This window comes from Puma concolor, chromosome A2 (assembly GCF_028749965.1).
Source record: "Puma concolor isolate L17-30 chromosome A2, mPumCon1.1.hap2, whole genome shotgun sequence".
In the NCBI taxonomy this organism is placed as follows: Eukaryota; Metazoa; Chordata; class Mammalia; order Carnivora; family Felidae; genus Puma; species Puma concolor.
In genome coordinates, this window is record NC_141668.1 from 125,253,915 (window position 1) to 125,269,974 (window position 16,060).

General features: G+C 37.0%; 1 protein-coding gene across 8 annotated transcripts in view; it reads right to left on the reverse strand.

Moving 5' to 3' along the window:
* Nucleotides 1-296: 296 nt before the first annotated feature.
* LRRN1 (leucine rich repeat neuronal 1) overlaps nucleotides 297-16,060 on the reverse strand; it is a 37,677-nt gene continuing 21,913 nt past the window's right edge. For 7 of the 8 annotated variants that reach the window (XM_086697553.1, XM_086697559.1, XM_086697555.1 and 4 more), the window contains 2 exons: nucleotides 7,371-7,446; nucleotides 297-5,330 (listed from right to left, as the gene is read on the reverse strand). In XM_086697553.1, the coding sequence (XP_086553679.1) occupies nucleotides 2,903-5,053 (2,151 nt within the window). In that variant the 5' untranslated portion in view covers nucleotides 5,054-5,330; nucleotides 7,371-7,446 and the 3' untranslated portion in view covers nucleotides 297-2,902. The remainder of the gene's footprint in view (nucleotides 5,331-7,370; nucleotides 7,447-16,060) is intronic. The other variant, XM_086697561.1, reaches the window with a different exon arrangement.

A 16,060-nucleotide genomic window follows, 5' to 3' on the forward strand; every position in this document is an offset into this window, starting at 1 on the left:
ACTCCAAAAATAACCTTGTAAAATCAGGTTAGAGATATATTAAATGTCCTGAGGACAACAGGAAGCAAAAAGGAAAATATGAAATTAGAAAGTGACCTGTAATAGTCACTTCACTGGAGGTGATATAACCTCCATTATCAATTAGGAACTACTTGGATGCCTAATTTCACCGGCTGTCTAACTTATCAAATTAAATTAAGCACAAATGAAGAAATACTTGGCTAGGGAAAAAAGTACCATGCCATTTTGCTTTTTCTCATCTGAAAACCAACCCAATTAGCACAGACAAGGAAAAATAAGCTCAAAAATATTTTATTGGAGGAGGAAAAGTTAAAAGGGATTATTTCCCCCAAACTGGCCTGGCAAAACATAGTTGACCAAAACACTTGGATTCCCTGGTGCTTGGTATATATTCAGAGTAGAGAGATGGTTGTTTTCCTTCATATATTCCACTAATATTTGAGTGCTGATTACGTGCCAGGTTCAAATCATTGCTTTATAGGACCAATTATGCCTCCTCTTTCCTCCCTGCTCTAGGCCTAATGCTTTAGTGCCTCTCCCTTCATTGTTTGCAGAAGTACCGGAGAATTTGTTAGATGGTGTACTACTCTCTATAGATATTTGAAAACAAGATTCCCCCAACAGGAAACTCCCCAACTTTGGTTGCATCCCCAGCAACTTCACTCCTCTGTCTCCTACGTGTACTTGGTAATAACAACAATGTAGAAGCTTTCTGGACCTCCTGGTTCTGCCCTTGTGCTGAATTTTGTCCTGAGTAAATGAGAACTTGAGGATATAGTGCATTTTTGAAGCCATATAGCACCAGAGGTTGTTGAGAACTGTAAGCGATGAGCTCTGCAGAGGAATCTGGAAAGCTGCTGGACCCAGAGCAGTAGAGTTCTCAGGGGGGCAGGAGAGTCTGACCAGGGCAAGTTACAGTTCTGTGGGCATAGATTTTTCTCACCAAGAAGCAAAGGCCGTGGGAAGAGATGCTTGTAGCTCAGACACTCGTTTTTCTGCTACAGCTCACTTGCTACAGCGTATGAAAAAATTCCCCTCCCCCCTTTAGAAATGGGGAAAAAAAATGATGATCTTTTTTTCTAAATGATTCATGAAACAAGGAATGGTACAAAGAAAGAAATCCTTTCAGCTTGCTTCACTTGCGTGTATTTTTCTGCTCCCTTCTTCTTGCTTTTGCTCAGCTGGCACCTGCTGGCTCTCTGTCCCTTTTTACAATCTTATCATTCCTGGTGTGATGGCATGTCCTGGAAGCAGGTGCCATCTGGAGAAGCTTCTCTTTATTTCTCTGCATTATTAATCTGCATTCTCAAATGGTTTCTTTCTCTAACTATACCTTCAATTCCCGCCCCCCCCCCCCCGCCTCCAACACACACACTTTGTGGAACTGACCTTTTACCTAAATCTAGCTTTTTCTGTCCTAAATTTCACACACACGTTTTCCAGAAACACTTAATTCTGCCAAACTGTCTATGTTAGTTGGCTGAAAAATGCCAAATGTACAGAAATTGTTCTGTTTTCTAGTAATCATTTACTTGTCTCAGCAGATTTTTCCACTGGATATATGGGTTTTAATATGGGTCTAAGCATATAGATAACGATGAAAAAAGGAATAGCATGTAATACATTTTGAAATACTGCATAGCTGCATATTTTAGACTTTGATGGAGAGCATGGAAAACAGTAAAAAAAATTTGGATTTTAACAAAACCCTTACGGAAAAAAATGTGACATATCTATCACTTCATCAATGTGTATATCTCTAGTTTTTCAAATCACGTTTAGTTACGTATGGGATACAGTAATATGCCTTTTTGTTCATAAGAATGCTTCCCTCCATTAGTTCTGATCAGTAATATTCAAGATATAGAAATCCTTTTCATTAAAATATCTTCACTAAAATAGATATTTCTTCCCTTAGAAAAAGAATTCAAAACTTTTAGGGCCTAGTTTTAAAAAGCATCACACTATAGTTGATTTATTTTGGTTGTTTGTATTAGGGATGTGAAAAATAATCACCACTGCCACTAGCAAGAACTGTAAATGATACATTATTGCAAGTGTTCTAAAAAAATCAGAACAAAACTAATTTATTATAGTTCTGTCTTCATTATACACCACATGTTGGTGAGTTAAACACAACAAAATTGTCTTTTCTTTTAAAAGTGTCTACTAAAGATAAAAAGAATAAGGTAACAATTAACATGTAGATTGTTACATAAAAAATCTGATATACATATTTCTATTGCCTGTTAGCTTGTTCTAAGCCTCTTTAACTATTACAAAAAAGGAAAAGTCATTGTTCAAAGGCAAACATTCAATTCAGTTGATACAACATTACAGTACAGTCAACTAACATCATTCAACGAAGGTAACAAGTCTAGCCTTAGCTTCTTGAGTTAAAAAGTCTGTAGACCAGATTGCTACAAAAGGTTCAATGCTGCTTCACAACTGTGTTAGCTTTTTGGAGGACTTTGTACTTTCTACTGATGGCTTCAGAAGGGGTCATGCTATTGGTAAAAGCACAGGGAACCCCAACCTGTCATTAATCATTTTATTGAGCATTGTAGTTAGAACAGCATTATTGAGTTTAGCACAACAACTAAAACAAAATAATAATAATAATATAATAATAATATAATAATAATCATAATAATGATAAGAATAAAAACCAAACACAAACTGGAAGCCTAGAGATGCTGCCAGCCGTGTCAAACCCTTGCGATACGCTATACTAAAAAAATTTGAAATATCCACCCGTCCTCTCCACTCTGCCACAAACTAGCAAAGTCAAAAATACAAAAGTCTTCAACTTGTTACTTTTGCAGAATAAAGCAAAAACGTCTTTGTGCTCCTTACTACCAGAAGCAAAATATCCACTGAGTTACCACATGTAATAGCTTCTGGATGTGTCAACCTGGGTTGGCTTGGTGTCTGCAGAACCATCTTTGTCTTTCTCACTGTCACCTTCCCAGAGATTAATGAGTGGTGGGTATAGCTCATTTAGTGGGATTGAAGAAGTTTTTTGCATATACTTTTTTAATGAGTGGTGGTAGTTTTTTCTCTTAAACCTTTTGGCAATGTACACAGCAATAGATGCAAGGCTAATGACGGCAAACATGGACCCCATTACTGCAGCAAGGGCTGTACTTGTTTCTTGATCAGAAATGTCCAGTGCAAAGGCGGCATTTTTAGTTGTGACATTCACACATGACTTCTGAGTCTGCTGATGAATATTAGACACTGTGAGACACACTTCATAATCTGTAGAAGGCTGCAGATGTGTTAGGTTGTACTCATGAACATCTACCGGGACCCTGGCAGTATAGGTTATGTGAGGATTGTCAATCTTCATGGTGGCAGATGACCATTTTAAGTTTGATGTCATGACATTGGAATTGACTTTCCAGGACACTAAGATGGAATGAGATTCTGTCTGCTTGACATATATTTTCAGCACCTGGGTACCATCCAGAAGGGTTCCATTAACCTTAATTGTCACTACACGTGTGTCAGCCCCTTCAACATTCTGGGCGACACAAGTATATCTTCCTGAGTCTTCAATTTGTATGTTAGATATTTCTAAAGTACCTTCGCTACTTAGCTTGTATTTATCTGAAAGTGTATCCACAGTTATCTTATTTCCAAGAGGAGTGACCCAATAAATTTCGGGTTCTGGCTCAGCCATGGCCCGACAATCTAGGAAAACTATTGTGCCAATATCCATGTTTAAATGATTTGGGAATGTGTCATGAGCTATCATTGGGAGGCACTGTTCACTTGAATCTTGGATTAAAACTTCCTTTACCTGCTGCCCTCTATATTCAGGTGGCATGGCACAGAACATGGACAAAGGCTCCATGAAGCGGATGTTTGTTTTGTTGGAGTTAATCCAGTGGATGACACAGTCACACCTCAGGGGGTTGCTATGGATACTGATCTCACGAAGATTGGGAAGGGATTCTACTGTCTTTTGGTAAACAGCATTCAAGGCATTGTTGTTCAACATCAAGCTTTCCAGGGCAGGAACACTTCGAAAAGCCAAGCGGTGGATATAAGATAATTTGGGGTTATTGGTGGCTTCTAACTTTGTGAGTTCAGGCAAGTTATCAAGGGCATAGCGATCCACAGAAACAAGTTCCCCCATATTGTTGATTCCTAGTTCTTTTAGCCGAAGCATATTTTTGAAGTCCCCTTCTTGGATTTTGTGGATGGGGTTTTTGTTGAGGTCTAAGAATTTTAAATTTGGAACCTTTTGCAGGGCAAGTTGGGGGACCTTGACCAGTTTGTTATCATAAAAAGACAGGCTTTCAAGGCTATCCAAGCCCACCAAGGCATTTCCAGGAATATCAGTGAGATACATTCCTGCCAAAACCAGGCTTCTCAAATTTGAGAGGGGTTTAAAGTTCATATCCAGAATTCCAATCACAGGGTTTTCCCCAATCATGAGAATTTCCAGGTTGGGTGTTGAATCAAACCAGCGGCTATCAATAATTTTCAATTTATTGGAGTTCAAGTGGAGCCTTAAAAGATTTTTTAAGCCTGAAAAAGCATTAGCAGAAATAGTGCTAATCTGGTTATGGTTGATATAGAGTTCTTGAAGGTTGCTGAGGTCCTGCAGACAGTAATCAGTCATTTCCGTAATCTGATTTTCCTCCAAATGTAGAGTAGTGAGCTGGGTCAGGTTTGCTAGCCCGACCTCCTTAATATTTGTGAAGTTGTTTTGGGAGAAATCTAGCTCAGTCAAGTTGAAAAGCTGCTGGAGCTCATCCACGGTCTTTGCGATGTTATTGCTCTGTAAGAGAAGCACTTGAGTATCACTAGAAAGGTTGCTGGGAATCCTTGTTAAGCGGAGATCATTGCAATCAACAGTGGTGGCTTCTCTGTATGTGGATTGCGGGGTGAACCAGGGCCTAATTTCACATACGCAAAGTTGTGGACACTCACTATTTTGTAGGGAGTACCCAGTTAATGAAGTCATTAGCAAGCCCAGCACCAATTGGCAAGCTGCTAACACAAAGCTCATTCTAGCCATGCTGGCTTGCTGAGCAAGCTCAATCCTGACACTCCTAAATTTTAACAAAAGGTGAATGCTAAATAGTGATAGGTAGACTAGGAAGCAGAAAATGTAAACATTCAAGCAAAGTCTTGGTTGAGATGGGTACAATTCTGGGGTCTGAAGGGATGGTTTTCAGAAGTTTTCAAAAGGCAAGAAGCAACTGGGAGTCTTTTAACTGTGTTTCTCAATCCCAGGCATGCCCACAGCTCTGTGGTAGAAGTTACTTCAGCCAAATCAAAGTCTGGAGATGTGCCTGAAAATTAGATTAGGACAGATGTTATGTTTTTTCCATATACTTGCTACATTACAGCCTTTCTTTTGTCTACTAAAAAGGCATAATCACAAATCTATTAACAGAATGTTCAAAATAACTACACAAGCTTTTAAATTACAGTATACTTTCCTATATTTTCCTTCTTACACTAAAACTAGTTACCACTTTTACAATTTAATTGGGTAAAACCCTCAAACACACACACACACACACACACACACACACACACACACACACCAAGGACACTCAGAAAAACACACAGATATCATTTCTTTAAAAACAAAGTTGACTTGAGAAATTGCCTATTTAAGCCTCCAAGAAGAATCAAAAGGTCAAAAGCAAAACATGAAAGGCAGTTTATAAAACACTCAAAGTTCATTTTTAGTTTTTTATATTTTAATAGTTGTTTTTATTTGTTTTCAGAAGTTTTTCTTTTCCAAATGGTATACTCTGAAGACCTATTCAGTCAATGCTTTTCTAGCTCAATTATTCTTATGCAAAAAATTAATCTAACTCAACTACAAAAAGAAAATATTAGGGGCACCTGGGTGGCTCAGTTGGTTAAGTGTCCAGCTTCAGCTCAGGTTATGATTTCACACCTCTTGGGTTTGAGTCCCACATCAGGCTCTGTGCTAATAGCACAGAGCCTGGAGTCAGCTTTGGAATCTGTGTCTCCCTCCCTCTCTGCCCCTCCATCACTCACACTCTGTCTCTCTCTCTCTCTCTGTCTCTCAAAAATAAATAAACATAAAAAAAAGAAAATGTCAGTTTTTCTTATATTCTAATGGTCACAGCTAATCTTGGACTGAATAAAATAGTCAAAGGACTTTACCCCACTATTACCACTGGTCTTCATGAAAAACACAAATGTATTTACACATTTAATTTCACCAATCTCATGGGAATGTCACTAGCCACTTAGGAGTTATAAAGCATGGATATACTGGATATGTTTCTTTTAGTGGAGGGGATATGTTCTTTAATACATTGAAGCCTCAGCTTCTTTATATAAAATGGGTTTGGTCATTAGGATTATTGAGAGAATTCAAGGAATTGATATAAAGCTCTTAGTGTAGTGCTTGACAGATATTAAATGTTCACAGAAGTTAATTATATTTATTGACATCTTACTATATCTCTTATCCATATTAGTTCTAGCTAACTAGTGGTTGTTGGAGAATAGGTAAATGAAGGAAAGCTGGGGACATTTGACTTATTCTGTCATAATCTAATGGTTTGAATGAGGTCTTCTGAGGTCAAGTATGTATTGCTTACCTGCTTATAGAAGATAATATTAGCAGTTAATGGTTCTAGTTTTCTGGATTCCAATCAGGTATAAAAAGCCACTGAGGATCCGTGGTCTATCTTGCTTTCTCAAAACTAGGCAGTTACTTACTAAGATATTAAATGTACAGTTACATGTTTCCTTACATTTGTTTTTCTATATTGAACTTCAGCTTTAAGTATTGAAGAACTTTAGTGGCTGGTGTTTTCTTTAGCCTCCTAAAATTACTGTAAGGATTCAATAAAATACAGCACATAATGTACTTGAAGCCTGGTGTCCAACACATAGCAAGCTTTCGATTTGTATTTGGTGCTATTATCTTTGAACTTTGCAAAATACAATTTTCTTTGTGATTGACCAAGAAGCAAACTAATACAAATAGCCAGTCCTAAAAGTTCTGTATTTGTCATATTTTAGTAGAAAGAAAGCAAAGTGCTATATTTTTGTTGTTGTTTTAGGAAATATGCAAACCAAGTTACTGGTCTAACAAGATGGTATTTAGAAAAAAAATCACCTGATCCATATTTGACATTTGGAGGTAGGAGAAGGAAATGGATGTGTTGCATAATGCTGATGCTGGATACTTTCTCTTCCGTGTGGAGAGGCAACACTGGCATTCCCCTCACCCTAATCTGGTTCCTTTACCATATATTATATATGTACAAAACTTTTCAACATTATAAAATTACCTGATTCTGACTTTTATCAGGAAAATCCATAAAATGAAAACATACCTCAGAGAGCAATAATTTTCCAAATATCATTGCCTCCAGAAATTTATTCCTCTTTTTGTTTCCATTCAGAGTAATCCTAAAAGAGGTACAATGACAACAGTAAGTTTTCTGTTAAGTAAATTTCTGCCACATGTTATTGCTTAATCTTAATTCAAAATAGAAAACCCAAAGAATAAATCTACTTTTCATAACTCTGAGATGGAATTTCAATTAACATTTATGTTTTGACTGAACTTAAGGAAACATAGCTAAAAGTAAATATGTGCTGAAGTTGTGTGAGTTTCCCAAAACCATCTGTTGCTACTGAAAAATATCTTTAATGGGGCTATACTTCGAATATTGTCACAAGTAATGTCTCCATTTTAGTTTAAATTATATGGTTTGAAGTAATTGCATTGCAGTACTCAAATCTATTTGACATACACATACCTCTTTAAACAAACAAACAAATAAATAAACAAACCACGCAAGTTGAGAATGTTAAATACCATATCAAACATAGAGGGAAGACTTTTTCCTTCCCCAAACCTGCATTTGGCTTCTTTGAGAATGGAGAATGAAACTTCCTTGACATAAAAGGAGGTGTTTAAGATGTTTCTAGTTGTGTACCATTCTGAATTCTTTTTAACATATTTTCCAGCCTAATTTTTGAACATGACATTAGCCAGAGAACAAAGCTTAAAAGAATGCTTAAACCATTTTATATGTTTAAAACATAAGGCATGTCTCAGGAATTATTCACTAATGGTGTTTAAAAGTAAATCCATTATCACAACAAGAGAAGAAAACTACAGACCAATGTCCCTGATGAATATTGATGCAAAACTCGTCAACAATACTAGCAGATTGAATTCAACAGTATATTAAAAGGTTTATACACCATGACTGAGTTGGATTTATACCCAGAATGTAAGCATGGTTCAATATATGAAAATAATTCAAAGTAATAGACCATATTAATAGAATGAATGACAAAACCCACATGATCATCTCAGTTGAGGCAGAAAATGCATTTGGCAAAATTCAACACCCTTTCATGGTGAAAACACTCAACAAACTAGGAATGAAAGAAAACTGCCTCAATATACTAAAAACATATATTAAAAGCCCACAGCTAAAATCATATTCAATGTTGGAAGAGTATAAGCTTTTCCTCCAAGATCAAGAACAAAGTAAGGATGACCACTTTAACCATTTCTATTCAACTTAGTATTGGAAGTTTGAGTCAAAAAAATTAAGCAAGAAAAAAAAATAAAGCATCCAAATTGGAAATGAAGAAGTAAAATTGTCTGCAGATGGTATGATTTCACATGAAGAAAATCCTGAAGATGTCACAAAACCCCCCTAAACTGTTATAATAAACAATTTCAGCAAAGTTGCAGGACACAAAATAAATACATAAAAATCAGTTGTGTTTTTGTATACTATTAATGACCAATCCAAAAAGGAAATTAATAATCCAACCTACAATAGCATCAAAAAGAATAAAACACTTGGGAATAAATTTAACCAAGGGGATGATTTGTGCACTGAAAACTACAAAGCATAAAAGAATAAAACATACAAATGAATAGAAATATATCCCATGTTCATGGATTGGAAGACTTAATATTGTTAATATGTCTATCCTACCTAAAGTGATCTACAGATTGAATGTAAGCTGTGTCAAAAGCCCAACAGCAGTTTTAGCAGAAATAGAAAAAAAAAAATCTTAAAATTCATATGGAAATTCATGAGACCCTGAATAGAGCCAAAACAGTCCTGAAAAAGAACAAAGTTGGAGGCCTCATCCTTCATGAGTTCAAAACATACAATAAGTCAACAGTAATCAAGATGGCATGGTACTGGCATAAAAGCAGACATATAGAAGAGAGCACAGAAATAAATTCTCCTGGACATGATCAAATGACCTTGGAATTTTGTGCCAAGCCTACACAATGAGGTAAGGATACTTTCGCCAACTGTTATTGGATATCCACATGCAAAAGAATGAAGTTGGACCCTTACCCTCCATCATATACAAAAATTAACTCAAAATGAATTAAAGACCTAAATGTGAGACCTAAAACTGGAAAACGCCTAGGAAAAGACAGAGGAGAAAAGCTTCAGAACACTGATTTCTTAAACACCAAAAACAAGCAATAAAAGCAAAAATAGCAAATATGACTAAATCAAACTTAAAAACTTCTGCACATCATAGGAAAAAATCAACAGAGTGAAAAGGCAATCAACAAAATAGGAGAAAATATCTGCAAATCATATATCTGATAAGGGACTAATGTCCAGAATACATAAGGAACTCCTATAACTCTGTAACAACAGACAATTCTCCAAAGATATCCAACTGGACAATAAGGACATGAAAAGACGCTTAACATCACTAATCATAAGAGAAATACAAATCAAAACTACAGTGATATATCACTTCATACCCATGAGGATGACTACCATTAAAAGAACAGAAAATAACAAGTAAAATGATGCATCCACTATAGAATGTAGAATGGCTGTTCTGCAATAAATTAAAAATATAATTACCATATGATCCAACAACCCCACTTCTGGGTATATATCCAAAAGAATTCAAAGCAAGATCTTGAAGAGATATTCACACACCAACATTCAATGCAGCACTGTTCACAATAGCAAAGAGATGGAAGCAATCCATATGTCTACTGGTGGATGTATGGAAAAAGAAAATGTGACATATACACAAAATGGAATATCATGCAACCTTAAAAAAAGAAGGAAATTTTATCACATCTATGATGTGGGTGAACTTCAAGGACAGTATCCTGGATGAAATAAGTCCATCACAAAAAGACCAATACCATGATTCCACTCATATGAAGTATCTAAAGTAGTCAAAATTATAGAAACAAAAAGTAGAATGTGGTTACCGAGGGTTGTGGGAAGGATTGGGGGTATTTGTATTTACTGGGTATTTAAGTTTTATAAAATGAAAAAGCTTGAGAACTTTGCTAGACAACAATGTGAATATATTTAGCACTACTGAACTGTATACTTAAAAATGGAAGATGGCAAATTTAATGTCATTTTTTATCATTAAAAAATGTAAAACCATTCTACTTCAGGCCTACTTTGTCACATATATACCAATTAATTATCTTAAATTCTGCAACAAATTGAAAAATGGCCAGTATAGATTTTTTTAGTGGAATTGTTTTGTTCTAGGGCTTACTGGACTAAGTCGGTCAAATGTGAGAAGAAAATGTCCTACTAATTACCAGAATGATGTTCCACAAAGAAGTCTGGCAGTTTAAAGAAACAATTCCTTAAGTGAGAAACCATGGTTTTAAAGGCCCAGTATTGGCAAGGGAAGCATTTCAAACAAACAATTACATAATTACATTTGATACTTCTTTTTCCAATAAGATATGTTTGGGACACTCTGCACTGAATATAAAATTCCAAGGGAAATGGAGAGCATGGTCATAACCATCAAGTGAATTTGACACTGATCCCTATTTTCCCATACAATCATGAGATGGGATGTCAGTTTAACAAAATCACAGTATTTAGTATAACTTGGGTTTGGTTCCTTATGCATTAAATTCTTACAAAGTTGGGTGAAAGAAAGAAGCAATCACAATAACATGATGATTAAGTTAATTCTAGTTATATTAAAACCCAGATAGCTCTCTGTTTGTAGAAATAATTCTGTGTTGGGGGATCCAGTGATCTGTATTCAGATTCTGACTTATTCACTTATTAGATGTATTACCCTGTGTCAACTATGAGAATTCTGTCTCACTTTCTATGCCTAAATTAAGGCTAATTATACATACTTCATATATGAAAATTATGATAACTAAAGAGCCTGGGAAAGAGTCCAGCACAAAGTGAGCCCTCAGATACTTATTTGAATCTCTGGAACCTCATCAAGTTTGCCATTAAATTTCATTCTCACTCTGCAGGGCTCTTGGGAGGTAATGAATAAGCAAATCTCTTTAAGACCTTTGGGCATGACAGGTGTTTGGAAAAAAGTCATTGTTTCTTTTTACCATTTCCATTATATTTCCAACCAGTATTATTGGAATTAAGTGTTAGAAATTCAGAGACCAAATATGGCCCTGTGCTAAATTAAAACCCTATGGAAGCAAGCAAATTATGAAATACAAACCTCCAACCTAGAAATTAACATCCTTTTATAGACAGTAGTCACAGCAATAAAAAGCTTAATTTTTGATCCCCTAGAAAACGAAAATGCCCTCTTAGGACATGTGCATTTATGTATACTTTCTTTGGTGGTCAAATTCACACTGTATATGTAATGTTTAAAGAAATCATTTTTTAGCTCTATTGGTCCCCAAATAGATCCAGAGCTAATGCAGCATTCAAATTTGCTTATCTTCTTTTGGGCATGGCTTAATAATAGGACAATGGGATTTTTGTTCAATGAAGCTTTCCTTCTGGTTAAAAAATACATTGTCTCCTTATAAATTCTCCCTGTAGCCACTCTTGTTGGGGGAGGGGAGCAAGGTAGAGCTAGGTAGACTCCATTCACTGGATTGACCTCCCAAAGGTAATTTCCCTGTGTGGAAGGCCAGCATGACTTTGCTTCAGGTGCACATGGCTGATTGTTAGGCTCAAAAGGCTATATTAGCTTTTTGAAAGAGGAGTTTAGCAATAGAGTTAAGAGTGTGGCTTCTGGAGACAAACCTGGTTTCAAATTCAGTTCTGTGACCTTGGGCAAGTTATTGAAGCTTTCTTTCTGAGTCTCAGTTAACTTTTTTTTAGAAAATGAAGATCATAAAACCTACTTTGCAAGGGTGGTGAGAGAATTAGAATGACAAGTTAAATGTAAAGCTTTTGGCAGAGGGCCTGCCACATAGCGAGTGCCTGATAGATGTTACACATTACTATTTACAGGTTTGATGTCTCATTGGATCTGAGTCTTTTGAATGGGTTTGAGTATGAAAGAAAGGAGTAGGTAGTTGAAATCAATACAGGGTACCTTTTGTAACATCAGCAACTACGAGTTCTGAAAACAGCCTGGCCAGAGACAGAGAGAAAGAGAGAGAGAGAAAGAGAGAGAGAGAAAGAGAGAGAGAGAGAGAGAGAGAGAAAGAGAGAGAGAGAGAGTGAGAGAGAGAGAGAGAGAAAGAGAGACAGAATGATCACAGCAAATTCTTTATGGACGGTATATTTCATCTTCCTTGGGAAGGAAATAAGGCATTGCAAATACATTCTGAATATTGAAACTGCATGGACTATTTTTAATTTTTTTAATCATTTTTTAAAAGTAATCTCTACACCCAGCATGGGGCTTGAACACATGAGTCTGAGATCAAGAGCTGTGTGCTCTACTGACTAAGCCAGCCAGGCATCCCTGCATGAACTATTTTTAAAGACATTAGTTTCTTGGACTTTTGTCTGGTCCCTGGCCCTTTCTGAATCTTAGATTTCTTTCTCCAACCATTTCCCAAAATCATGTTCCTTGTTCACACATTATCCCAAGCAAAAACACCCTGTAGTGTGTGTTAGTGATCACAGATGGAGGGTTCCTATGGGAGGAAGAGCTATAATAGTCTCCATAATGCATTAAGGAAACAATAAAGTCTATCCCCTTGCAAGGACATAATGGAGCTTGGTGAAGCTCTTTTGCATAAGGACTGTTCCTGAGAGCCCACATTATTCATCAGCAAGCAGTGCAGCAGCATGTCTGAGTGGGCCAAGCAACAGAATGAGGACACCAGGGAAGAGATTCTTAATTTTGGCTTCACCACCAATTTCCTAGGTGACCTTGAAAGAGTCTAGTAACTTTGTGTTCTATTTTATTTATCTTACAGTAAGTAGGTTGAGAGGAAAGGAAGTCACAGCTTCCCAGGCTAAGAAACACCTCAAGAAGTCATCTTACCAACCCATTCTCCTGGTGTCATGGAAAATTCCTTCTAGCCATTTTCTGAGATGCAGCAAGTTTGATTATGCCAAGGCTCTCAAACTCCAGTGCTTTCAGGGGCTAGGTAGGTGAAGTCAACTGAATCTAACACAGTCATGTAAAAAGCTGGAGTGTGCCTGCACTCCAAAGGCATCCAAAAATGTTAACTATGCAGGCCAAACAAAAACCATCTGCTTTCCAAGGCCTTTTGTGGCCTGTGGCCAGTTTGCAACCTCTGAAATACATATAAATATAATAGACATCATATCAGTTATAATGCTAAGCTAATAGGAGTATTTGATAAGTAGATGATTAAATATCAACTTTAAAATATTACTGGCAAATACTCCACATGTGAAAGCCTATAATTAGAGATTCACTATATTACAGTGTGAATCTTTGTTCTGAAGAAAACTTGAGCAGTTTAAAAAAAAGGATGGCATTTAGAAAAATTCATTTTATACTCCTTTCTTTTGGAAGACCTACTTTTAAAGGAAGGCAGAACCTTAAAGGTCCCCTAAGTGATCCAAGATGACCTAGTTAATTGGCAGAGAAACAAAATAAAACCCAAACCCCTTGATCCCTAATTCAGCATTTCCTAATCTGACCACTTTAAATATTTATGGTTTTCCTGGTTCCCAGAGAAAAGTTTGATTGTCCTTTCTCTAGTTTTATTTTATTTTCTTTTTCTTTCCTTTCTTGTATTTATTATTATTATTACTTAATAAAGTCTCAAAAATTCTCTGGTACACTTGGGTGGTACAAATGCACTACTGTGCAAAGAAGAGGATGTACACAAGTGATCTTTTGATTCCCCCTCATTTTCCTTCCTCTTTTGGGCCAGGGCAAATCCATCACACTGCAGGTGCAGTGTCGGCCAACATCTCTGGGAAAAACCCAAAGGCGCAGCTGGTCTCCAAGCTAAGCATTGAAGCTGGGGTCACAATTCATTCAGTTCCTAAGAGGACTAGGCATGGACAGCACATTAGCCCTTGCAGGAGGTTTGGCCAGGCATGGTAAACAGAGCAAGGCTGGACTAGATGGACTGAAAAATTACAAAAGAAAGTTTAGAAGGAAGGAAGGAAGGAAGGAAAGAAAGAAAGAAAGAAAGAAAGAAAGAAGAAAAGAGAGAGAGAAAGGAGGGAGGAAAGGAAATGAAATGAAAGGAAAGGAAGAGAGACAGGAAGGGAGACAGGAAGGAAGGAAGGAAGGAAGGAAGAAAGAAAAGAAAAGAAAAGAAAAGAAAAAAGAGAAAGAAAGGAGGGAGGGAGGAAGGGAGGGAGGGAGGAAAGGAAATGAAAAGAAAGGAAAGGAAAGGAAGGAAGGAAGAGATGAAGAAAGGAAGGAAGGAAGGAAGGAAGGAAGGAAGGAAGGAAGGAAGGGAGGAAGGAAGGGAGGAAGGAAGGGAGGAAGGAAGGAAATTAAAAAGCCAAAAGCCCAGACACAGCCAGCAGGCATGAATCCAAATCCAAGTTGGTGGCTTGGCATGGTAAGGAAAGGTGCTTGTGGAAGAAGCCTTGGGAAGAACATCTACTCCAGATTCTTAATTGGCTTCAACTGATCAAAGGCAAACAAGCTAGCCTGTGAAATAAGAGAAATTCAAGCTGTGAAAGTTAGAAAAGGCCTTAGAGATCACCTAGCACATCTAAAACAACTTCTCATTTTATAGAAGGTACCTCAGAGAGGTGAGGTCACATATTCCGAAGCCAACTTGACTCCATTTCTACTCTCCAAATGCACAATCCTTTACACTACAGAACCCCACACTGCTTCACTTAGTGTAGGGTTAGTTGAAATTTATATTCTTGATCACTTGGGCAGGAACTAAAACTCTTTGAAGGATGTTAGCCTCTACTGCTCCATAATCAATTATCATTTATTAGAAGCATAAGAAAACATCATTCAATTTAGGGAGAGTGAAATAGCTTGTTTAATAACCTCCATCTTGACCTTTGATTAGGTAGATCAGGGATAGCTCAATCAATCATGCTGATGCCTAACTTATTTGAAAAAATTAAGTCAGGTCAGCTTAATCATGTTCATTGATTTTTTTTTTTAATTTTTTTTTCAACGTTTTTTATTTATTTTTGGGACAGAGAGAGACAGAGCATGAACGGGGGAGGGGCAGAGAGAGAGGGAGACACAGAATCGGAAACAGGCTCCAGGCTCTGAGCCATCAGCCCAGAGCCTGACGCGGGGCTCGAACTCACGGACCGCGAGATCGTGACCTGGCTGAAGTCGGACGCTTAACCGACTGTGCCACCCAGGCGCCCCTGATTTTTTTTTTTTTTAACGTGGCAGTGAATTGATCATAGTTGACCTATTCTACATAAGCATGGCCAAATCACAAGTATAATTTTTAGAATGCATACATTAAGCTTCTCTTAATTTGATAATGGATAATGTTTTGCACACTCTGTAAGGGCATAGAAATTCAAGTGTAGGAAATGTAAAGTGTATTTGAACAATTAGTAGGAATTGGAAATGGGCATTCAAGATAGAAGAGGCCTCATCAGTATAAATGTAGCTAACTTTAGTAACAGACTTACTTAATGAAAGATTTACTATGTATTAATAGCTATAGTGAGTGACTATATGTGTATGGTGTAAAGTGTATCATCCCTGCTTTTCACTTTGTTCCAAGATCTTGAATAAGATAGCAAGTCAAGGACATAGGGCTCATGCCCTAAAGCTATCTAGCTCAGAACCCCTATCTGATTGTCAGGTAGTTTGAGAAGCAATATGGTAGAGAGACTGAAGTAATGAACCAAGAGTTAGGGGGTCCTCA